The sequence below is a fragment of the Mesoplodon densirostris genome, chromosome 18 (assembly GCF_025265405.1).
Source record: "Mesoplodon densirostris isolate mMesDen1 chromosome 18, mMesDen1 primary haplotype, whole genome shotgun sequence".
Taxonomy (NCBI): Eukaryota; Metazoa; Chordata; class Mammalia; order Artiodactyla; family Ziphiidae; genus Mesoplodon; species Mesoplodon densirostris.
Window position 1 is genome coordinate 49,672,163 of NC_082678.1, and position 24,369 is coordinate 49,696,531.

The window sequence follows — 24,369 nt, forward strand, 5'->3', positions numbered from 1 at the left end:
GCCATTTAGTTAACTCCATGATAAAGGAAAGTGGTCTGGATGGTCTACACCATGCAGTATCATTGTTACCTATAAACTATGGAGAAAGAGCTAATCAAATAATAACCATGATAATGGTTAAACCAGGTGGCAGTCTGCAAAAATTTCCCCTCCTTGCTGCCTAAAATGCCATTTGTATTCACAGTGGACTCTTTATAAGCTTGATCTGAAGCCATCACGATATGTGGCTATCAGTTTAATATCTTCAAGAACATTGTTCCTAGAAATGTTGCTGCAAATGCCCTGAAAAGACCACTTCCAAATATGAAACAGGCTTATAGGTTAAAACTGGGCATGCGATCATCCAAGAGATGAGGACTGGTAATAACACTGCCATCTTATCAGAAAAGGTTAAAAAGGGACCTCCAATCTCAAAATATAAGATGTTTGGAACACATCACATTTTGTCAACCAAATAAAGAAAATGAAGTTTAATTTCCCAAAATTTTATTAAAAATGGACTCTGTCATCAGATATCTTATTGCAAAGATGAAATCTCACAACAGAGCAGTAAAGTTTGCTGTAGTAAGAAGCTTTAAATAAATATAAATTTTTTGCAGTTCTTGAACTTGAGAGGATTTTGTTATTTAAAAAGTGTTTTCTTTTTTCCGTGAGTCATGGACAAACATTTTCCCAGAATTTCTATTCATTGAAATAACTTTTAAGTTGTTAAGGTAAGTAGGGGTGGGGGGTGGAGATGGGGATGGGGAGGAAGTGGTGCTCATAGAAGTCTTTGAAAAATTAGAAAAACAATTCCCAGTCCATTTCTTAAAATCTTTATTACTTGGTGCTCTTTTGATGTAAAAACTGCCATTTTTTCTAAATCGTCAGCCTTTCTTCACTTGTACCTTAAAAAAATTAAAATAACTCTGCCCAATGAACTGTAATAGTCCCATGCCAGATACAATGCTAAAACTAAAAGGAAACTTTAAAATATATTCTATAACATACATTTGGTTATGGCTACCTTAACTAGATATTTTTTAGATCAAATTTCTCCTTAGGTAGCACTTTGGGTTTTATAAAGTGCTGAGATAAATGTCTAGGAGAAGAATATGTTTATGTGGCACTCCTTTCCAAATGAAAATATTTTATTTTATAGTTAACAAAACTGAACATGACAAAAATACCCTAAATACAGTAGCAATTCCATTAGCATTTCCCTAGCAAGCTTCCCCCTGGCATTTTTGCATGCACATAGGAGTCAGTCTTGGATGGCAATGGGGGTGAAATGGCACTATTTATTTTTTTGTTGAGCTTCATAAGAGCTGAACAGATGTGTGCCCAGTGGTATAAGTATTCGATAGCAGTATTACCAAATTTCCATACTTCAATTCGAGAATGATCTGCACCAAGAAAAAAAAAGTTAGTGTGAATAGTTTTGTACTTTTATTACTAAAATATATTTTAATACTAAAATATAAAATATAAATTATGACAAAAGTTCATTAGATATATTTTGAGTCAAAACCATAGCAGAATCTTGTTTAAATATGTAATTACAGGAAAATGGATAAATAAATTTCCTTATATTCATATAATGGAATACTACACAGCATTTAACAATTAAAGAACTAGAGCTACATATTTCATTGTGGATAAATCTCAAAAACATACTGCTGAGAACAGTAAGTTGTAGAATATTATGTTCTTTCGGATATAGTTAAAAACAATTTTAAAACCTGAAAATATTATATTGTTTATGGATTCATAGGCATGTAGTAAAAGTAAGAAATCATGATGAAACTGATAAATACCAAATTCATAATAATATTAGCTCTAGGGAGGAAGAGAGGAGAATGGGATCAGGGAGGGGTATAGAAAGTCTCAACTGTTCCTATAATGTTTTCTTTCTTTAAGAAAGTCTGAATCAACCACGCATAATGTTAAGGTTGGATATAGAATATGGCTCCATAATGACTACACAGGTGTTAGTCTCTTAACTTCTGTGTTTGAAATATTTTCTTATTAAAAATTATTTTTAAACATATAATCACTGCACACCAAAACATTTCATTTGTTAGACTGCTATTAAGCTGCCACTCGTAAAAGTTACTTTTTCCCAGGAGTCAGTCAGTGACTAATATTCAGATAGAATGGTCCAATGGAAAGAGAATGTACTTTAAAGTTGAAAGGATCTGAGTTCTAATCTTGGCTGTACCCCAACTAGTTTTGTGACCTTGAAAAAAGTCACTTAATTGCTCTGAGCCTGTTTCTTCTTCCAAAAAACAGAGATAACTCAGAATTGCTATGAGGATTAATGAGAAAAGATATGCAAAAATCTGTCACAGAGTAGTTGCTCAAAAAAATGTTAATTACTTTCCTTCTTTCAGGTGCCTTCTACCCTCAGGTCTATGTTTTACTCATTTTTGTTACTTCTAGTGTCTAATACAGTTCCTAACCCAATAAATGTTTGCTGATTTGAGTTGAATCAAACTATTAAGTGATACTTATAATTGAATAAGAGGTTTTAAATGTTGTCTTCTATACAGTAGCTCATTAACAACACTGACATTTATGTCACTTATGGATATCTATTAGGATGACAAAACAGAACATATATTATTTCCCTATCTTCTATCAACATGAAGGAACAAATTTCCCTGAATTAGGCTTAGACTTTCTATGGTTTTGAAGGCATCACTACCACAAAAGGTACAATGTGGGACAGGAAAGGCACATAAAATATGGAAAACATACTCAAGTCTCATTTTTATTTGAAGCTCACTTTAAAACACGTGGGTACAATTTTCTAAAATTCTATTTTAACACACACACGCACGCACACAGAGGTACTGTCTTCTCTCAGTTGTAGGTGTTTAATAAATGTTGATTGAAACAACATTAAATTGTGGAATAATTAAGTTAGGCTTTTCAAATACTAAGTCTTTTCAGTAACATTAGTGACAATTATGAATAAAAATTAAAACAGGTGCTGGTCATGAGAGCACATTAAAAATACCTGATTCATATCATATTATGGGTAATACTAGACCAATAACATACATACTTAAAATATTGAGATGCATTTGTTGTAATTGATCCCTTTTTGTATTAATTAGCTTCCTGGAAACTTTAAAAGTTAACGCTATAGGCTGCAAAGATTACTTTATCATAATGTTCCAATGTTATGAATCTAAAGTTCACTCTAGAACACTCCTAAAACCAGTCCTAACTAATTTTCTGAGATATAACAGCTCTGCCACTCCCCACAGCCTTTATTCTGCCTTTCCCAGATCCCCATTAAGAGCCCTGTTGCATTGACGCCTGCCAGTGTTCTTATCCGACATCCAAATGATCACACCCCTATCTACAGCCATTATTAAGCTAATCAGCCATCTCCATGGTGATTCAAGGATTTGAGGATGGGGAGCGAGGTCGCTCCTTTTCACAAGCCCCTGTTGCTTATTTCCTGTCTTACTGTTACCGAGGACAGAAGCTCCGAACCTGTCTGGGTGGAGGTTCCTGTTTCCCTGCCCCGTTTCAATGAGAGATTGATGCCTTAACAACTGGCTCTAATGATTTCTCTAATGAAGCCTCCATTGGTCGGCTGGGTTCCCAGTAACAACGGTTGAGGTTACTGCCCTCTTGTGGTGGATAGACGCCAGATCTCTGCAGTTCAGCAGAGCCCCAATGCGCATAGATTTAGTAATTCTTCCTTTGTAAAGGATATAGTAAGTTATTTGAATATATCTGAGTTTAAAGACTTGCTGAAATACAAATAATATTTTGTATTTCCCTTTCAACTAAAAACTAACCCAAGATGCGCAAGCAGTGTATCTTTTAAAAAAATTTTTGGTTGCATTGGGTCTTTGTTGCTGCATGCGGGCTTTCGTTGTGGCGAGCGGGGGCTACTCTTCGTTGCGGTGCGCGGGTTTCTCACTGCAGTGGCTTCTCTTGTTGCGGAGCACGGGCTCTAGGCGTGCGGGCTTCAGTAGTTGTGGCATGTGGGCTCAGTAGTTGTGGCTCGCGAGCTCTAGAGCACAGGCTCAGTCCTTGTGGCACACGGGCTTAGTTGCTCTGCAGCCTGTGGGATCTTCCTGGAGCAGGGCTTGAACCCGTGTCCCTTGAATTGGCAGGTGGATTCTTAACCACTGCGCCACCAGGGAAGCCCCTTTACTGTTTATTTAAATTAAATTATTTTAAAACACTTTTAAACAAAAAATAGAAACTCGCTATTGATGTGATAAAACCATTACAAATAAAAGTTGAATGATATTTTTCTTGTATTCCAATGGCACAGGTATCAGTTGTTTGCTCCTTTTTGTTTGGAGCTTAGTGTGGGAAGCCTACAGGGGTCTTTGCATTCAGTAAACACACTCATACTCTCTCTGTTTTCACTCTGGTACTCTTCCTCTCAGTTGTGTCTGATGTCCCCCAGTCCGGAGATCTTCTAGGTTACCCTCTCTGAGGAATAAATTTCTAGGGTTGGGGCGGGAAGGTTGCCCAGTCGTGTGATGTAGAGAAGATGAGATACAGAGACCAAAACACTAAAACAGAAAGATGAGAAACAACAGGGAGAAGAAAACTTCAAAAACTACTTACCATTAATACTCTCAGTGAGATAAGACATTGCAGTCATGAAATATGAACAAGATGTTGTAGAAAGCAAATATTTAGAGAACAAGAGGAACAAAAGCTCTCAAACAATAAATGGGCAGAAACAAAAACTCAATAGGATTAAAAGTTCAGAGAATGTCTCAGAAAGTGAAACAAAAAGACAAAAAGATGGAAAATAGGACAGAAAATACAGGGAATTTTGAGGCTGAGTCTAGGAGATCCCATGTCTGAATAATCAGAGAAGTTCAAAAGAGGGAACACAGAAAAGGGAGGGTAGGGCCTCCACTAACCTCTAGGTCATTTCTGTGTAAATAAGAAAAAGACAGGGCTTCCCTGGTGGCGCAGTGGTTGAGAGTCCGCCTGCCGATGCAGGGGACACCGGTTCGTGCCCTGGTCCGGGAAGATCCCACATGCCGCGGAGCGGCTAGGCCCATGAGCCATGGCCGCTGAGCCTGCGCATCCAGAGCCTGTGCTCCGCAACGGGAGAGGCCACAACAGTGAGAGGCCCGCGTACCACAAAAAAAAAAAAAAAAAAAAAAAAAGACACCTACCATGGATGAATATACTTTATAAGCACACGGCTTGCTGAGCAGAAAAAGGTGTATGATCTACTGTATAGCACAGGGAACTCTGCTCAATGTTATGTGGCAGCCTGGATGGGGGAGAGTCTGGGGGAGGATGGATACATGTATATGTATGGTTGAGTCGCCTTGCTATGCACCTAAAACTATCACAACACTGTTAATCGGCTATACTCCAATATAAAATTAAAAGTTAAAAAAAAAAAAGAAAAAGGTGTGAGGAAAGAGATACCCTCCTCCAAGCAGATGTAGCCTTAAGCTGAAGCACACAGTTTAGTGAATGGAATTCTGGTTAGATTTCAGCCCCCACCATCCTCAGCAGGGCACATCTGTGCACTGCACAGACTGCACAGCTGTAAGTAGCAGCCTTGATGCCATGGAGGAAATCATCAGGACTTAAGGACCTGTGTTTCACAACTGAAAAGGCCCAGTGAGTGCTCAGATCAATGGATGAAAACAGACCCACATCAAGACATATCATTATGAAACTTCACAGTCTTGGAGATAAAGGAGTAATTCTATAGCTTCTGGAGAGAAACAAAAGAAAACATGCACAGAATCAGAAATTTACATGCGCAGAATCAGAAAGGCTTCAGACTTCTTTTCAACAGCAAGCTTGGAAGTTTCCAAGTTTCTTCTAACAATGGAGCCATTTCCTCAAGAAGTTAACCATAGAGTTTCCATATGACCCAGCAATTCCACTCCTAGTTATGTATCAAGAGAACTGAAAACATATTCTCACACAAAAACTTGTAAACAAATATTCATAGGAGTATTATTTATAATAGCCAAAAAGTAGAAACAACCCACATGTCCATCGACGGATAAATGGATAAATAAAATGTGGTATATCCTTATAACAGACTATTATTCAGCTATAAGAAAGTAATGAAGTACTGGTACATGCTTGGACATAGATGAACCTTGAAACATTATGCTAAGTGAAAGAAGCCACATACAAAAGCCACCTATTGTATGATTCCATTTATATGACATGTCCAGAATAGGCAAATCTATATAGACTGAAAGTAGATTAGTGGTTGCCAAGGGCTGGGGTGGGGAGGGGCAAAGGAGAGTGACTGCTAATGGGTACCAGGTTTCTTTCTAAAGTGATGAAAATGTTCTAAAATTAGATAGTGGTGATGATTGCACAACCTGGTGAACATATTAAAAACCACCAAATGGTATACTTTAAAAGAGTGAAATCTGTGGTATGTGAATTATATCTCAATTTCTAAAAGAAGACAGTGGGGGAGTTCTCTGGTGGCTCAGTGGTTAAGAATCAGCCAGCCAATGCAGGAGACATGGGTTCGAGCCCTGGTCCGGGAAGATGCCACATGCCTTGGAGCAACTAAACCTGTGCACCACAACTACCGAGCCCGCATGCCACAACTACTCAAGCCCGCGTGCCTAGAGCCCATGCTCCGCAACAAGAGAAGGCACTGCAGTGAGAAGCCCACGCAATGCAATGAACAGTAGCCCCCGCTCACTGCAGCTAGAGAAAGCCTGGGCGCAGCAACGAAGACCCAACGCAGCCCCCCCAAAAAAGACAATGGGGCAACGTGTTTAAAATTACACTTCCTAGAAAACTGCAAATCAAATGTGGAAGTTGAATAAAAACATCTTCAGACATGAAGTCTCAAAAAATTTACCATTCATGCACTAGTGCTCAGGAAACTACTAGAGATATGCTACCTCAAAACATGGGAGTAGATCGAGGAAGAATGAACCAAGAGAATGGCAAAGTAAATGCCTCTGACGGCAGCAAAATAAATTTCAGGAAGGCAGCTAAGGAGCAGATCTGGGGTGGGGGAAGCCCCCAGATTCAAAGAATATTAAGATCTCTAGGAAGGATGGCTTCAAGAAAAAAAGAAATTGAAACCAACAAAAATTACCTGGTAAGACTGACCTTTTGGGAAATTTAAAATATGGAGAGACAAATAGAAGGGGTGAGAATAATTATGAAGTACAAAGAAAACTAAGCAATTTAAAAAATAAAAGGCAATTATTTACTTCAGGAAAAACAAAAAGTGAAAAAGGAATGATCAAAATATGCTACAATGCTCAGCTGTGGATATCTGAATAGGCAAAATCATGTAAACTTTGCATTTTGATTTAACTCCAAATTGTAATACAATTTCATTGGGAGGGCAGGATAAGAAAATTGTGGTATAACAGAACTAAACTTTCATCTATAAGAAGAAAATCATTTGACAAGGCTTAAATTAATGACTCAAAAGATAGCAATAGTGCATAATATTAGAAATATAGAAAATTTGAAAACAACAGAAGAAACAGTCAAAAGAGTCAAAAAGAATTGCATGGTGAGAGGAACTGGGGAAAAGAGGGGAAAGGGATGGGCTAGTGACTTCTTTGTTAGAAGGCTTTTAGCTCTATTTGACCTTTTAAACTACTTTAATAAAAAGTATGATATAATTTTTATAATCCGTTTGGGATAAAAGATTGTTTTAACATCCACTGAAATGAAAAAAAATGAGTGACAAAGGAACTTGAAAAATGTTTGCCTTAAATAGAAAAATGTTCTCATTAAACTGATTTTCAACAGCCTTTATCAGATATCAAAGCAATGGGATGTTACCCTGACAAATAAAACCATTTTTCTCATAATTCAATAACTACTGTTGGAAAACTTCAAAATTTAAAATCAAAAGGAATGATAAGGAACGAAAGAAAATAGCTAATTTAACTTTTCTCTTTCTTTTTCCCCCAGATGACTTGAAACTGGAGGGGAAATGCATGGGAAATAGGCAAGCACCTAGGCCCCAGGTCTTTACCAAATTCCAAAATAGTTCCTGAACAGTGTGTGAGTACTTGTCTCATATCTTAACTAAAAGGGCCCTTTAAGCGGTTCTTTTCAGGACAAGGAAATCTATTCTAGAACGGAATGGATGTTTCTACCTCTAGAGCCTGAAATTCGTGAGCAGCTCATAAATATCACACGCTAGACTCCCTCTTAAACCCAGATCTAACTGTGATAGCAGCTCTTTTCCGACAAGTAGGAACAAGTCTTGGAAGAGACCACTATCCAAGAATACTAGGTTTGAAAAAGTGGTAGGGAACTGTAGCCAAATCCAAGCCAAATTTATAGGACAAAACAATTTTCTTGTTTCCTTGTCCATTTCATTCTGACTCATTTAAAAGAACCCGGCACAACCTCACAGGTGCAGATTCAGTTCAGTGCTGTATTCATATTTGCTATTTCTGGATGGCTGGTAGAATCCTGTCTGATCTTTAGCTGTGCAGTGGGAGGTGAAGGAGAGAGTCTTGCCCCACTTCGGGAATGGAGAGGGATGGAGAACAGCACGCAGTAGAGCCGCCACGGTGGTGGCAATAGCAATTAGGGAATGATCTCCCGGGGAAAGGTGAATCTTGAGGACAGAAGTTAATCAGGGCTGTGAGTCCAGCAGTCCTGCCCCCTGATGGTAGAGCATCTCCCTCCACTGTCATTCTTGGAGGATCATGGTGGTATTTTATGGAGGAAGCTGGTGAGTTTCTTTATAGATGGTGATAGCACTGAGGCTGTGGCTGCTTTGGAAGAGGAGCCCTGGGGATCTCGCAGGAAAAGTGGAGGGCCTGGGGAACTCCTGCTAAGACCAGTGTCTGTGCACCTATAGATGCTTGGATTTAGGTGTGGGGAGGAAGTATGGCTACTTGCAGAAACACAGTTTCTAGACAGCAAAGTGATTCTGGTCACACTTGGAATGGGAGACAGCTCTTCTTACCTCTAGGTCTGAGAACATTTCCTGGTAGAAAACGTCTGTCCAAACCCACTGGGAAGGGGACATGGGACAGAAAAACCAGGCGAGGCTGGCATCAGAGGTCCAAAATGGAGTGAGGAGAACAGATCCATTACAAGGTGGTCAGGTCACGGGCCTTCAGGTAGAGAAGGCTAACTACGTGAGTACTTTAGGCAGAGTAACAGAGGGTAGCAGGCTTTTGATGCACTATGCACAGCTGTCCAGGAGTGGTCACTGGAGTCAGTGGGTCCCCCAAAGGGAAGTATGTCAGCAACATTCACATGCAATGGCATAGTCTTGGGAAGCCAAGCCTGCTGAACAAAGCTGCCCAGTGCTCCTTCAAAGATGACTGTCTCGATATAAAGGTGGGACACAGCTGCCTGGAATTCCACCAGAATATAAAATAACCCTTTCTAGAAATGCAAATCAAAACCACGATGAGATATCACAACACATCTGTTAGAATGGCTATTACCAAAACAAAAAACAAACAAACAAAAAAACCCCAAGAAATAACAAGTGCTGGCCAGGATGTGGAGAAAAGAGAACCCTTATGCACAGTTGGTAGGAATGTAAGTTGGTAAAGTCACTATGGAAAACAATATGGAGTTTTCTCAAAACATTATAAATAGAACTACCGTATGATCCAGCAATTCCATTTTTGGGTATATATCTGAAGGAAATGAAATCACTATCTTGAAGAGATATCTGCACCCCTCATGTTCACTGCAGTGTTACTTACAATAACCAAGACGTGGGAACAACCTAGGTGTTCACTGACAGATGAATGAATAATGAAAATGTGATATATACATACAGTGGAATATTGTTCAGTCATAAAAAATAAGGAAATCCTGCCATTTGCAAGAACATGGATGAAACTACAGGGCATTAGGCTAAGTGAAATGAGTCAGACAAAGACAAATACCGTATGATCTCACTAGAGCTAGGATGAAGTGGAGTAAGAGTTGGAAGCAGAAGGCCTAAAAAAGTGTGGGCACATCACCAGCCCTGACTCTGTCTTCTTGGCAAAATCATCAGTTTGGAAGGTTTGGTGAGTTAGGAGCTATGCCAAAAGTCCCTCCCCATCCTGGGCAGAACCTATAGGTATTGGTGGCATTTCATGCTGGGTGGAGTCATTGAGTAGGGGCCTTACTTACTTCTAGAAGAAGGCTCAGATAAACTTGGGCAGCAGAGTGCCCTGCCAGAAGACTCCTCTTTTTCTGGCACAAGCAGAAAGGTGCCCCAAAAGTTCTCTTTCCTTTCCCCAAATGCGGAGCTTAGAATTTCCTGATACAATTGCATCTGAAGGAGAGAGGGTTGGTACCTGGGTGGTCTATGAACTTTCTTGATTGCTTCAGAGACTGTGGTAATGCTAAAGGTTTGGTGGTCATAGTAGGGGAGCCTAGGGGATATTAGCTTCTGGCTGAATCCAGCTCTGTTAACTGCAGTTGGAATTCCTGGCACCTGAGGACACTGTTGGAAAAGAAAGTGGTTGGGAGCATTGGAGATCAAGGCTGCTCAGGAATCAGCTAGCACAGTCCAAAGTGAGGGCAAGCAAAGGAAACAGAAATTTCCATGTTTTCCTGAAACAAAAGAGCTATATATGACAATAGGAGGTAGTTCTGATAGGCAAATCGGAGGTGAGCCTGAAGAAACTCCCTTGAAGCATTGGTACAATGCCATGGACGATGCCTTTATTAAGGGCTGAGAGCCAGTTCCTGAACATGCCTTCAAGGTGGAGAGGGGAGGGGCCTGTTCCTCGTCCCTAGCTCCTATCTGACAGAGGGACTGGACTGGACACTGGGGGGTACCTGAGTCCTTGCCCAAGAAGGGGAGCATCAGTCTGAAGGGACACAAGTGGCAGCAGGGTCTGGCTCTAGGCCAAGGGGCTGGCAGGTTGGATGGGGACCAAAGTGGAGTAGGGACTCAGGGAGAATATCAATTAGACAAACGGGCCACACATGGGGCAGTGCCAGGTCCACAGCAGGGACTAAACTTACTCCAAAGGGAAAAGCAGCAACTAGGCACTGACATAGAAAATACTTCTTCTAGAGTTTTAAGCCCTCAGTGAACAGTGAACAAGTATAGACCAAGTACAGTGTATACAAATATATAGTGAACACGTATTCATTTTTGTTGCTGCTGCCGTTACCGTTTTCCTTAAACAGCACCTTAGAAGTGATAACTGCAACACCTGTGAATGCAGAGGCTCTGTGAATCAGTCCATGGCCTTGAGGGCACACAGAAGACCTTCCAAACAGGAATTCTAATCTTTACTCACACCACTCTCAGTCCACATGAATTCATGTTAACTTTTATGTGAATCTCGTGTCTAGCACTCCCGAACTTCTGGGAGTATCTCTCCTTCCTAAGCCAGAAGATCTCTCTCTCTCATCCACCCGTCCTCGCTCACTGCTTTGTGCTTCCACTGTGCTATGTGCTTCCACTGCCACAGACAGCCTGAAGAGTGTGGCTCTCTTCCTCTGAGTTGCCTTTTCCTTTCTCTTGTCCTAGGAGTCTGATTCCAAGCCTCTCTGCCTAATATAGGTGTCACAGAAGTCCAGAAACCCTTGTGACTTGGTCCAGAGTCTCCAAAGAGAATGGGGGAGAGATAGATAGGCTTAGTGAAGAGATTTCTACAGAGCCATTTTTCCAATTAATGATTAGTTTTTTAAATGAGTTAAAAAAAAAAAGAGCCAAAATTTTAAGTTCACTCTTTACTGTTCTAGTCATATAAATGGCCTCAGGGGGATTCCCTGGCTGTCCAGTGGTTAGGACTCTGTGCTTCCACTGCCGAGGGCCTAGGTTCGATCCCTGGTCAGGGAACTAAGATCCCACTAGCTGAGCAGCAAAATACAAAACAAAACAAAACAAAACTGGCCTCAGGTCTCTGGTGGGGTAATATACACACATAGAGAAATGTGTGCTTGTATATGTATATTTACCCTTATATGTGACCAGTTCTCTGTGGTCAAAGAGCTCATCACCTCTTCCAACCTGGGAGCCTCACTGCTTTGATTCCTGCTGATGTTCCTCCTCCAAAAAGTCTACATTACTAGTCTATAAAGACTCATGATCTATTATTTTCTTTGGTTCTTCATGGAAACTAAAGATAATAGCTGCCTTTTTGCTTAACATACTTGTCTCCTAGTCTCACTGCAGCCCCTATTTGCTTTTGTTTTTTAGCGAATTATGAACATGTAGTCAATAAGTGGGAGACAGAGGTGCTTCTGAATTCTCATATGTGTGGCACAGACAGTCACTTTGGGGACTGCAGTAGATTACAGACAATGCCCCTTCTTTTAGAAGACTATAATCAGAACTATTTTCCCCTAAAAATTGAATGTATGAGCCACTTGCTTTATTCTAATAAAAGTCTCTGGATTGCAACTGTGTTTTGTTGCTGTTGGTATAGATTTAGACCATAATTAAGTGGAAATTTACCTCTGATATATTCATCAATGAGCTTTAAATTAACCTTCAGTTTCCTAGCAGTTGGATCAAAGCCACAAATATTCTCGACTAAGTATTGGTTAACGTACTGTGAACAAAGAACAAAAGTTATGGAATCATCCACAAGTGGAAGTAGAGTGCCCAGTTCATCAGTTTACGTAATTCCATTTATATACACTTTAAAACAGGTAAAACCAGTCTATGGTGTTAGAAGTTAGGATTCTGGTTACCCCGGGGTGAGTGTGCGTGCGTGTGTGTGTGTGTGTGTGTGTGTGTGTGTGAGAAGCTGGTGATGCGAGAGGGTACAAAGGAAGGCTTTGGGGATGCCACTAATGTTCTGTTTCTTGATCTAGGTGCCTGTTACAAATATTCATTGTGTAAAAATTCTTGCCTTTGTATACTTAGGATTTGTGCAATTATGATTTGTATATCTAAACTTGTGTAGGATATTTTTCAATAAAGTGTACTTAAAAAAAAACTTACCAGTTTACACTGATCCCAATTTCCTAAGTCACTTGATAATTCCAATTCTGGATGAAAGAACAAAATAATCCCTTTTAGAATGTCTTGTACTAGTTTTATGTTGGCTTCCAACTCCTGGGACTGGCTGTCTGGTGATTTTGGCTCTGCCAGAGGATCATAATCATAGAGCAACAGTGACACAAAGTCCATGGAGGTAAGCAGCCGGAGGCACTGTTGTAGCTCTTTCAGCATGACTCGGAAGAAGAGAATGCCTGCCCGCTGGACTTCTCCCACATTTTCAATTTCTGGAATAATAGAATGACATCCCACATTGTTGTTCAGTACACACACTACTTTTTAATAGGATTCTGAACATAATATAGTAAAACTTTTTTTTTTCTTCAGGAAAAAGAAGACCATATCCTATGGTTTTAAACAATCAGTTTCTCTATTCACGAAATCAAAAGGCAAAAATGGAATTACACCTGGTGAAGTTCACAGGAAGAGGCTTTGAGGAAATGTGAAAACATTTTTGGAGTCAGATCTTGGTTTGAATACCTACTTTCCCCCTTATTGGTTCTGCTGTCTCTCTGAGCCTCCTTTTCATTTTCTGTGAGAATAGAGCTGATCCCTACTTCCCTGTTGAGCTGCGGGAATTACAGGAGATGGTATATGTAAAAGTGCTTAGCCCCAGGTCTTACACATAGTGGATGCTCAAAAGACACAGTTTTCTTTTCTTTTTTCTTCTTCTCCCACACTGTGTAGTGGCTAGAAACCTTTCAGCTTTACCCCACCAGAGTGTTACTCTACTAATTCTGGTTATTCCATTCCAGGCAGCCAAAGGTTTCCATGCTTCCTTCTTCCCTCCCTTCTGCCAAAACTGATTTTGTGCTAAGGGTAGCCTAGTGGATGTGGAATCATAAGGACTGGGGGCCTGTTCTTGGTGGTGCACTAGCTTGCTATCGGACTTTATTTTGACGGGCCTTAGCTTCTTTATCTGTAAAATGAGATGTTCCGATGAGTTAGTGCTGTGTAATGTAGTGAAAAGAGCACCCAAACTGGGGTGCAAATCCAGCCTTCACCACCTGTTAACGATGTGATTTGGTGCAAATTGTTTCTCTGAACTTTACTTTCCTCATCTGTAAAATGAAATAATCACCATTCACCTCATAGAGTTATGATAAGGACTAACTGAAATAACATATTTAAAGTGCTTGGCACATGATGTTGACATTTAATATTGGGCTGGCCAAAAGGGTCATTCGGGTTTTTCCATAAGATGTTACAGAAAAACCCAAATGACCTTTTTGGCCAACCCAATAAAATGCTACTTGTATACTGCCTTTATGAGTCCTTCCAGTTCTAAAACCATGACTCTAGCCAAGAAAACGTGATTCCTTACCCTTTGGTATCATTTATAGCCCATACTCATCAGCCCAAGACTGCAAGAAGGAAATCCTTCCATGTGGAAAGATCTATATATTGCAACAGTTCATTTTAGAAAATGCATCCTGCATTGCATTGTCTGTGATTTCCCCAAAACTTTTTAAACCCATGAATTCAGATGGTCGCCACTTGCACAATACCTAAGATATAGTTTTTCTTTATTTCTCCAGATAATTCGCCCAGTATTTCATTGCAGGCAACTTGGATCACCTTCGTCATTTTCTGTAGATCTTTAAATTCTCGATACGACAACATCTTACTCCTGCCAATGTTAACATCGAGAACTCCCAAAGCTTCTCCTGTTCTCTCACGAAGTGGAACTACTATGTGGTTTTCTCCACAGACAGAGGCCAAAACAACTTCTGAACTGTCTGTACACTTAAAGAGGAAATCTCTGAAACCAAAACCAAATAAGCATAAGGATATAAAACAACAGCCTGTTCGTAACATTCCACCCAAACATACTGAATCATCTTCTCTTGTGCCTACTACACTCCAACCGCACCAGCCCTTGTTGCTGTTTCGTCTGCCTGGACCACTCCACCCCTTGAGTTCACGGGGGTCTCAGCTCCTCATAGAGAAGCCCTCCCAGTCCCCACAATCTAAAATAGCTGCACCTGAGTCTCGCTGCACCCTGATACTCTGCCTTATTGTTTTTACTATATACTTATCCTTATCTGAGGGTATTTGTTTTTTGTTTAAATATTGTCCAATAAGTATTGGTTGAATGCCTGAAGGAACAATGAGCGTGTTAGGTCAGGTGCCCTAGAAGCAGAGCCTGGGAAAGGGATGCTCTGTGCAAATGATTTATTGAGGGAGTGCTCTCAGGAGAAACCTGTAAGAGTCTGAGAAAAGCAGGATAGGCAAGGGGGAAGAGCTAAGCAAGAATGTGATTTCAGGTGAACTCTAGCCTCAGTCTGATCCCAAGGGGAGCTCTGGAAGGCAAATTGTGCCCAGACTCTGCTCTACCTTGAGGCAGGGGAGAGGCCTTTTGTCAGTCATTAGAGCTCTAAGCTGCTCGGGTTGTGTGTGGAGAGGGTGCTTACAGAACTCTTAGGCACCTCCTGGTGAGAGGCTCCCATTGCTCAAGGGCGCTCCTCCAGAGAAAGTTACAGTGTGACTCATTAGCAGTAGGACCTGGCCCCTGGCAGAAGGTACATGGGGATCTGGGCAGGGCACCTGCTTCAGTGAGGGACCTGCAGTTTTCATAGAAATGTAGTGGCTCCCTTATTCTCTAGTGAGGTGTCTCTTTTTATCTCTTTCCCTCTTTCCCCATCTACATGATATTGAGTGTATCTCTTTTTTTTTTTTGGCCGAACTTTGGCATGCGGAACTTCCTTAACCAGGGATCAAACCCCCGCCCCCTGCAGTGGAAGCTCACAGTCTTAACCACTGGACCATCAGGGAAGTCCTTACATGATATTGAGATGTCATTCCTTTGAGGTATTTGTAAAAATGTTGGTGTTTTGCATAGCCTCAAAAAGCACGTTTAGGGAATTCCCTCGTGGTCCAGTGGTTAGGACTCTGTGCTTCCACTGCAGGGGACAGGGGTTCGATCCCTGGTCGGGGAACTAAGATTCCCATATGCTGCAGGGCATGGCCAAAAGAAAAAAAAAACACTTATAGATCATAACATCAATCCTATGATGATAGGGAAGGTTATGTCCTTCTTTTGCTATTCCTACCCCTTGCTGCAGCTGAGCCATCACTTTGTGTCTTTATGATAACCATAGTAATGATGCATCATGCTAAGCTTTCTTGGTCAACAGAGTTCCTCAAAAAGCACCTGCTCTAAGTTACACACAGGAATCTGAGGTTATAAGTCTGGGTGTTACAAGGACTCCTGTAAAACTCTTGACCAGCACAAAGAATAACTATATAGAAAAGAGCTTAAAACTGAATGAACATTCTGGTATGAGGCCAAACTAAAATTGAATTAACATAGGTACTTAAATGTCAGATTAGCCTACTAGTCTGAGATAGGTTACCGCCTATTCAACTGTGCTGACCTTCTAAGAAGCAGTGGTCCCTTTTTGCAAAAGATGTATTCTAGTTAAGATCTGTTCTGCATCTGTCCACAGTTTAATAGCCTTTGCGTTCCACAGGTGAGAGGCATTCAAGGTTATCTAGAACTGGGGGCTATTAAAGGTAACATTCATTGCCTCCTCCCCATCTTTGCCCCAGACTGTCTTCTTTAAATAAAAAATACAAGTCCACAGGCTAGCTAACATTAAGAGGATGAGCTCTGATTAAGTGATGTGGGTGTATTTTTCATAACCATGGTGGGTTTTTGTTAATTCCATGTTTACAGGACAATTATAGAAAATAAAACACTAAATTGAAATCTGTTTTAAAAAGGACTTGAGGGGGAAAGGACCCAGGCAGACAAAGGTCTGCAGTAATTTTTCTTTAAAACCCAATCAGAATGAGAGCCAGTGTATATTAATAAGAGGCAGAAGCTGGCAGTCAAACAAAACAGACCATGAGATATGTCTCATACCTGAAGATGCAAGTCTTCCTAAAGATGATAGGGGGATTCCTGTGGACTTCTGTTAGACCCAGGTGCCCTGTGACCATCATATTTCGTAAAACATAGTCTGAATCCTTGAAAAGAGGCAGAGATATCATTAGAGAGAGGAGTACTTAGACTTCATACTCTCTCTCTTTTTTAAAAAATATTTATTTATTTGTTTTTGGCTGGGTCAGGGTCTTAGTTGTGGTGCATGGGCAGCATGCGGGCTCTTCGTTGTGGCGCGCCGGCTTCTCTCTAGTTGTGGTCCGTGGGGTCAGTAACTGCAGTGCACCAACTTAGTTGCCCCGAGGCATGTGTGATCTTAGTCCCACGACCAGAGATCAAACCCTTGTCCCCTGCATTGGAAGGCAGATTCTTAACCACTGGACCACCAGGGAAGTCCTCTAGACTTCATACTCTCATTAAGACTTTTGGGGACAAATAAACAGAAAAAAAATTAGAAAAGCTTAGGTAATATAAAATGTTTTTCAAATTATAGGTCAAGGTCAATATAATTTTGAGCCACAATGATGCCAAACACTTGGGCCTCAAGGTTTGGGTCTCAGAATTTTTTTTTCCTATCCTCACTCATTCTATTGGTCATCCCATCCAGTCTCATGGTTTTTGTTTTGTTTTGGGTTGTTTTGGTAAAATATACACAGCATAATATTATCATTTTAACCATTCATAAGTGTGCAATTCAGTGGGATTAAATACATTCACAATGTGTAACCAGTTGAGTAGTTTTTTTTTTTTTTTTTTTTTTGGTACGCGGGCCTCTCGCTGTTGTGGCCTCTTCCATTGCAGAGCACAGGCTCCGGATGCGCAGGCTCAGCGGCCATGGCTCCCAGGCCCAACCGCTCCACGGCATGTGGGATCCTCCCTGACCGGGGCAGGAACCCATGTCCCCTGCATCGGCAGGCGGACTCTCAACCACTGTGCCACCAGGGAAGCCCAGTCGAGTAGTTTTAAATATAATTTATTTACCAGCCTGGATTTCTCCCAAACACTAAGCTCATATATCCAACTGCCTATTCAATATCTCCACTTAGATGTCTAACAGACATTTCAAATTATATTTTAAAAAAACCTTTTTCAATTTATTAGGTAAGAAATTATCTTCTACTTAACTTTGTATTTATTTCATTATGAGAACGATTGAACATTTTTCCCATGTTTATTGACCATTTGCATGAGGTTTTTTAAAAAAATAAAATTGTCCTTTGCTTATTTTTATTTTGGATTTTCAAAATCTCATTGACTTTTATATATCACTGTTAATCCTTTGTCAGATATGTGGCAATTAATTGTGTTTATAACTTTGATGCAGGAAAGTTTTACATTTTTATGTCATCAATGTATCAACCTCGCTTTAATCATTTCAATCTTTGAAATAGAATCAGCCATCCTTCCTCAGACCATGGCTGTAAATTCCCTCCTATCCTTCATTTTCTTAGCTATTCTCATGCATTTATTCTTCTTCCAGATGAAGATTAAAATCATTTGACCAATTAAAAAAATCATGCTGGAATTTATCTTGGAATTTTGTTAAACTTAAAAATAATTTTGGTAAGAAATTATATTTTTAAAAAGTGGTCTTCTTGTGAAAATAATCATGATATGATTTTTTAATTTTATGAAAAAAATTTATGTCCCTTGGTAAAGTTTGTAGTTTGCTTCAGGTAGGACCTAAGTGGAGTGAAGTGGGGGGAATGTTCTGGGCAGGATAACAGCATTTTTGAAGTCCCTGAGGTTAAAAAAAAAAAGGTTTCATGACTTCCCTGGTGGTCCACTGGTTAAGAATCCGCCTTCCAATGCAGGGGTTGGGGGTTTGATCCCTGGTCGGGGAGCTAAGATCCCACATGTGGTGGGGGAACTAAACCTGCGCACCACAACTAGAGAGCCCGCGTGCTGCAACTAGAGAGAAGCCGGAAACAAAGAGCCTGCACACCGCAACGAAGACCCAGCACAGCCAAAAGAAAAGAAAAAAATTTTAAAAGGTTTCTATTATGTGTGGTGGGATGTGAAACATTAATTGTGGTATTGTATACCACCCTCCTCCCCACTCAAGCAGAAAGTTTGTGCTGCCTAAGAAAAGAAATGGGGAGAGATGGAAAGCAGAAGTCACCTGCTAATCTCTGGCTTTTGTTTTTTCAAAAGCCTACTTGATATAACTTAAGATAGCAAACCAGGCACATGTTAGCTGCTTTTTCCTCTTAAGACCTCAGGAAAGTAAGAGACTGAGGTCTTGGTCTCCTTGCTGGCTGTCAGCTGGGGGCTGCCCTTAGCTCCTAGCAACCTTGGGTCTTTGTACAGCTTCAGAACCAGCAACAGGGTGTCAACTCTCTCACACTGCCATCGCTCTGACTCTTCTTCCATCCTTTCACCTTTCAGGGCCCATAGCCAGAAAAGGTTATCTGCTTTAAAGGACAAGTATAGTTGATAGGGCCTACCTGGCTAATCCAGAACACCCTCCCTTTCTCAAGGTCCTTAATACTAATCATGTCTGCAAAATTCCTTTTGCCACTAAGGTAACATATTTACAGGTTCCAGGAATTAGGATATGGACGTCTTGGTGGGGGGAAACATTATTTGGCCTAACACAGTTAAATATTTAACAAATTTGGTGCTCCAAAGAAATAGTTAGACATAGGTGCTTTGGGGTGATAAACTAAATAAATAATAATAATAATGATATTTATTATTATTCACAATAAAAGAGATAACCTGAGTTTCATATCTAAGAGAAATTGAAACTCCTATGTTCCCTCATTTATAGGTATTGTCAAAAGAGCGAGAACTCTTTTTCCTCCATGACTCTGTACCTTACAGAAACATGGGCATGAGGTGAGGTGGGGTGTCTCAGAATCTACTTTATAATTTGTATCAGGATGTCAGGAGGAAGCAGATGACACACCAGTACTGGCTAATTTGAAGAGAGTTTAATAAAGGGACTATTTATGAAAGCATGGGCAGTATTTAGAATCCCAGGCCTTGTAACAATGGGGAGCTGCTACCACTTTTAGCCTGAAGAGGCAAGGGATGGAAGCAATTACTGGAACTTGGAGAAGACAGGAGAGGGAGAGGGCCACTTGACTAAAGGTACAGTGGCCTTTAGTTGAAGAACACAGCTAACCCACAGCAACCTGGCAGAGGGAGAGCCAAAAACAGAAGGAGAGCCTCCCTCTCTTTCTGCCCATCAATCTCCTACTGGTGCCTCTCACTGGACAATCCCAAGCAGAAGCTAAAGGCCAAGGAGTCCATTGATTCAGTCTACTTTCTGAGGTACAGAGCGAGCTGGAGAAGAGAGGAGAGTAGATCTGGAGGGGCTGCATAAAGTAAGGGAGAGGCTTAGTAAGTTACCATAGTTGAATGCTTTAAAAAAAAGGTATCCCTGGGTTTCCCTGGTGGCGCAGTGGTTGAGAGTCTGCCTGCCGATGCAGGGGACATGGGTTTGTGCCCCGGTCTGGGAAGATCCCACATGCTGCGGAGCGGCTGGGCCTGGGAGCCATGGCCGCTGAGCCTGAGCATCTGGAGCCTGTGCTCCGCAATGGGAGAGGCCACAACAGTGAGAGGCCCGCATATCGCAAAAAAAAAAAAAAAAAAAAAAAGGTATCCCTACAGCCATCCTCAGCCATTTTTAACATCAAAACCTCACCTAGTATCCCACCTAGGACAAACCCTTGACTACAGGCTTAGACAGGCTGTACTGGTCTCTACCTGGCTGTGACCCCACCCAGACCCTGGCTGCTGAGTGGTCCTCCTCTCCCCGTTGGGAGATGGTCTCCACCTCCATAAGATGGCTTTGGGTCAGATGCATAGTGACCCTTGTGGTCTTGTCCACAGCATTACAATTCTGAAACTACACGCCCCTTCAGCCACGCTTCTTGCTGACTGCTATAGGTGATGTTAACCTTCTTCATGGGCCCTAGGTGCTGTTTCTCTGAGGGCTCCAACAAAGTGCTTAGACGCTGGCCAAGTGGAATGCTCCCCAGACCCCACACACTATGGCCCCACTGTGCCTGTGGCCTATGGGACCTGGTGGTCTGCCCCCTATACCGAGAGGTTCTCACCACAGCCCACCCAACACACACACACCAGGCAGTCCGCCCCAGTTCAGAAGGCACTTGAAGGCTCCCACCCCCACCCCACCCCAGGAGCAGCACCCACAACTAGGCATTCTCCACCTCCTTGGCCTGGTCACCCCATCAGAGAGCTCTGTGATTCTGCCCTCTTTAGCCAAGGCCTCGTCAGCTTGATCCAGCCACTGAAGGAGGGAAGCGGGGACCTGGAGGGAAGGAAGGAAAAGAAGCCAAAAAGGAAGGGGAGAGGCACCTGTGGGAGGGCCAGGTAAAGGACTGAAAGACAATCAAGGTGTTGCCACCACCTGATCAGGCACCGTGCAGAATAGTTTAGCCTTCTTGAAAGGAGGACCCCTTTCCATCCATTCTTATCACATGAAAAATCCTAACATTAACATTAGGTGTAAAGAAGCAAAGCAAACATTCATCAAAAACTCATCACATTATAGATAGGGAGCCTGTTTTTTTCTGTTTTTGATTGGTGTGATATAAGGTGTCCTTCCAAAACAGGGGTGCCTCATCCCTTCCCAGTTCACCCATATGATCCTGGTGGGGTCTGCCAGTTCCTGTAAATTTCCCACCCTGGTCAGGAGGCGCATATCTCAGGATAGATCAAAACGAGTTTTCTTTCTTGGGTTTTCCAAATTGGAACAGGAAAGCAAAATTCTTTTTTAGTTACTAAGCATCAGGCTTGCCCTGTAGAAAAAAACCTGTCTTTAGCCAGAAGGGCAAAGCCAAAGTGCAGAGGGAAGCAAACGTGAGAACTGGGAAGAAAAATAACATGAGAGAGCCCAGATGGTCATCCCGGAAGCCAGCCTGACCCCTGCCCTTTCTTCATTTGGTTACCTGAGTTAATCAATCCCCCCGCTTTGCCTAAGGCAGTTTGATGGATTTCTGCCACTCACAACCAAGGATCTTGAGTTGGGGTCATAGCATAATAGCTAACTGAATATGCTTTAAAATACGAGCAAGTCAATAGTATCTAGAAACTCTGTTAACCTGGGGAGGTCTAACACTGCCCAGCCTTGCCTACCTTCTCTGGGCTAGGCTCAGTGAAGTATGTGGTGATGGCAGTGATGCTGGATGTGATGCTGTAGAGCCAGCTGATGCCGGTGATCACAATGTGCAGGATATGCTCTCGGCTGTGGATGTAGTGATAGGCAGTGCTAAAAACGTTGGCAACTCCCTGTAGAGACAGAAAATTCAAATTGCCTTTTCTATTTAAAACACCAAAATAATTAGTAATGCATCAATTGGATTATCTTTTTAATTGATAATCTACTTCCTACAAATTATTCATCAGTTCTCAAAAGGTAGCGTTCCAGATTCTACTATGAAAAAAGGATCACAATGGAATCAAAAGTAAGGAGAGATCTACCATAAGATCAACCTAACTTATTGTGTTTCCTGACAATCATCCAGTGAAATCTGTGATATGTGCTATCAGAAAATAGTGTCAGAAGAACAAGATAAACTTTGAAATGAGAAAAAAAAGTTTAAAAGTCAAGAACTGATGCCAACCTTGGACAGATGGGTAAGAGCTGCCCCGATCTGATGCAATATTAATGTCTGCATCTTTACAAGGTTACTGTCATCAGATCAGCAAGCAGTACAGGTGTGCTGGGTTCCAAGGCCTGCAACACGCTAGAGTACACCATCTTCTTAGATACACAAAGAGAGCCTGTTCTACAGAGAAGGGACGGGAAGTCCTTAGAACCCATCTGTGGTCTTCTTGTCAAGAAACTCTAGGGGGGCTTCCCTGGTGGCGCAGTGGTTGAGAGTCTGCCTGCTAATGCAGGGGACGCGGGTTCGAGCCCTGGTCTGGGAAGATCCCACATGCCACGGAGCAACTGGACCCGTGAGCCACAACTACTGAGCCTGCGCGTGTGAAGCCTGTGCTCCGCAACAAGAGAGGCCACAACAGTGAGAGGCCTGCGCACCGCAATGAAAAGTGGACCCCACTTGCCACAACTAGAGAAAGCCCTCACACAGAAACGAAGACCCAACACAGCCAAAGATAAATAAATAAATAAATAAAATGTGACACCTTTATTAAAAAAAAAAAAAAAAGAAACTCTAGGAACCAAAAATTCTTCAAAAATATCTGCATTTTGTATTAGGACCCAAGGCATCTACGGGTAACCCAGGAGCCTTTACCTCCAAGGGCTAGAGAGTCAATTTGGAATTCACTTTGACATATTCTCTAATAAGACCATATATAGTTCACCTACTGATAACTCCATACTCTTCCATTTTGCTTCTTAATATCTTCACATGATTCTTATGTCTGATGAGAATGAAACTTATTATTAAAAAAGATGTCCAGGGAAAACGATTCTACCACTTTCCTCAGTTGTACATCCAGTAAATGAGAGGAGAAAAATTTAAATAATGGTAAATAAACATCAAGAGCATACAGGGGAACAAATGATAGCAACTTCCTGATTGCTGCTATGTCCCAGTCCATTGCCTCCATAAAGGTTTTCAATCTTCCTTCACTGAAATTTCTATTCATAAAATTAAATTTAAATGCTTGTAGAAACGGTCCAGTTATTTTATAGTCTTAAAAGTGCCTCTCCTTTTTGAGATCTAACATGAAAACACGAATACTCGAGAAACATTTAGGCTTTTCCTTCATTTTTATCCTCAAAAATTATAACACTGAAATAAGAACTATGGGAAGGCATATCATGTTTAGAACCGCTTGTGGAAAGAGCAAAGGATTTCAAGGTACCACTATTAATAAAACATTAATATGTCCCTTCTAAAAGTTCCTTCCTACTTTTTGGGTTTTAGTTAGTAGTCTAATAGCTGGATTTCAGTTCTATAGCAGAAAATGCTGTTCCTATGATTAATGCAATCAGACACATATTAACAATCTTCCCAGACAGGCTGAGACATAGATGGGCAACTGAGGCTGAGTCCTTCCATGTGTAATGGGGAGCCTCTCCAAAGACTGATACAAGTATGATGACACTACCTATATACATAGCTTCACTCTCATCTGATTTCAGGTTTCGCTTTTTTAAAAGTATAGAAGGAGAGGCCACCCTACCACAGATCTTGAAGAATTTTTCTGTGCCTTACCTGATAGAATTTGATCTCATGGGGTAGGAAGATGTTTATTTTCTGGGGATCTCTTAAGGTGTCAACAGCCAAGACCCCAAAGATCCTCCTATATGCATCCTGAAGAGGCAGAGCCAGGAATGACCCATTTCGATCGTTCTTCTTGCGGGAATGGTTCCAGAAGAAGACGTTCCCATGGTTCTGAACTTGGGGGACGTGTATTGGCTTCCCTTCATCCACTACTGTAAAGCTGAGAAATAGGAATATGAGGATGGGAGAGAGGCAACAGGAGGGGGCTTCAGATTAAACCATGCAGGAAACTAGATCCAACCATTCATAATCATTAGTATTATATGTCGGAGAAGTGGACTCAGATAAAATTACCAGTTAGGAGAGTCTGACTTGAG

At 41.3% G+C, this 24,369-nt stretch overlaps 1 protein-coding gene across 1 annotated transcript in view; it reads right to left on the bottom strand.

The window, feature by feature from the left end:
* Positions 1-950: 950 nt before the first annotated feature.
* EFCAB5 (EF-hand calcium binding domain 5) overlaps positions 951-24,369 on the bottom strand; it is a 124,808-nt gene continuing 101,389 nt past the window's right edge. Inside the window, 8 exon segments of the mRNA XM_060082985.1 lie at positions 951-1,226; positions 1,228-1,385; positions 12,386-12,482; positions 12,878-13,161; positions 14,443-14,696; positions 16,803-16,906; positions 21,930-22,082; positions 23,984-24,212. Coding sequence (XP_059938968.1) covers positions 1,203-1,226; positions 1,228-1,385; positions 12,386-12,482; positions 12,878-13,161; positions 14,443-14,696; positions 16,803-16,906; positions 21,930-22,082; positions 23,984-24,212 — 1,303 coding nt within the window. The 3' untranslated portion in view covers positions 951-1,202.